The 1428-nt window shown below is 55.0% G+C and overlaps 1 protein-coding gene across 1 annotated transcript; it reads left to right on the top strand.

Annotated features, from left to right (window-relative positions):
* Positions 1-258: 258 nt before the first annotated feature.
* Positions 259-1185, top strand: GMORB2_7734 (Peroxisomal biogenesis factor 11 (PEX11); the record flags this gene model as incomplete). Its single annotated transcript, XM_035469699.1, has 2 exons — positions 259-818; positions 1023-1185. 2 exons carry the CDS (start codon positions 259-261, stop codon positions 1183-1185), a joined length of 723 nt encoding a protein of 240 aa, XP_035320793.1.
* Between the last annotated feature and the right edge of the window lie 243 nt (positions 1186-1428).

The raw sequence follows: 1428 nt of genomic DNA on the forward strand, positions 1-1428 counted from the left end.
CATCATTCATTCATTCAATCAACCATTCAATCATACCACCCCCATCTCCCCTTTTTTTTTTTCTTCTTGCTTTCTCATCTTCTTTTTTTCAACAACCATCCAACCTGACCTTAATTCCTACTTTTTTTTTTAACGATATACAGAATTACTTTCGAATAATTAATACGCATACTCACATCTAGCTACCAAATAAACAACCCCCCCCCCCCAAAAAAAGAAAAAAACAACGACGACGACGACAACGACGACAGATTCATCATGGTTGCCGACGCCGTCGTCTACCACCCATCGGTGGCCCACCTGCTCAGATTCCTCGCCACCACCTTGGGTCGCGACAAGCTGTACCGCACCATCCAGTACTTCTCCCGCTTCTACGCCTGGTACCTCCTGCGCACCAACGCCACCAAGGAGGCCGTGGAGCCCTGGTCCGCCGCCAAGAAGCAGTTCGGCCTCCTCCGCAAGTTCCTCCGCCTCGGCAAGAGCATCGAGCACCTCAGAGCCGCCGCCGTCGCCGCCGACGGCAAGGCCTCGTCGTCCGGCCTCCTGGCCGACCCCGTCCTCCGCTACACCTCGGTCGGCCGCCAGCTCGGCTACGCCGGCTACCTCACCTTGGACGCCACCACCGTCCTCGACGCCGCCGGCATCCGCCGGTGGCCCCGCGCCCCGCTCATGCAGCAGGAGGCCTACCGCTTCTGGGCCATGGGCATCTCCTGCAGCATCCTCGCCCAGCTCTACACCCTCTACAGGCTCAGGCAGAGGGAGGCCGCCGTCGACCTCAAGGATGGAGAGGGTGTTGTCGAGAGCAAGCGCATCGCCAAGTATGTTACGCAAATATACACACAGACTATACATTCTCTCCAACTAGCCCCCTTCCTTCTTCCTACTCCTACCCTCCCCCTCCCTCACCTGACCTTTTTTCTTGTTCTTCAACTTTCTATTCTCTCTTTTTTTGGAAGGGGGGGGGGGGCGGGGGAAAAGGAGGGAATCATTCGCTAACCTTGGAAAAATAAAAAACAACTCAGGGAACGCTCCGCCAGCCAGACTCAGCTCCTCTGCGACTTCTGCGACATCCTCGTCCCCTCCTCTGCCCTCGGATGGCTCTCCCTCGACGACGGTATCGTCGGTCTCACCGGTACTCTCTCCAGCTTGATCGGTGTTCGCAGCCAGTGGGGAAAGACTGCGTAGACTAACCAGCCTTTCTCTACACTCTCTGCACCATCAACGGAGGAGGAAAATACAGAACCCACTGCGATTGGGACGAGGGAAGAGGATCGGATAGGCAATGGCAGGAATTCAGACACAAGGAAGTGTGACGCGCACACTTTTTTTTTTTAAAAAAAAAAGATGCTCGCCAGGCATGGAAGGATTGAGGGAAGTCGTTCGGGACAACGGCCGTAATGTATATACTTGTTGTGCCACCTGCACATA

This window comes from Geosmithia morbida (assembly GCF_012550715.1).
Source record: "Geosmithia morbida isolate 1262 chromosome Unknown scaffold_9, whole genome shotgun sequence".
NCBI classification, from domain to species: Eukaryota; Fungi; Ascomycota; class Sordariomycetes; order Hypocreales; family Bionectriaceae; genus Geosmithia; species Geosmithia morbida.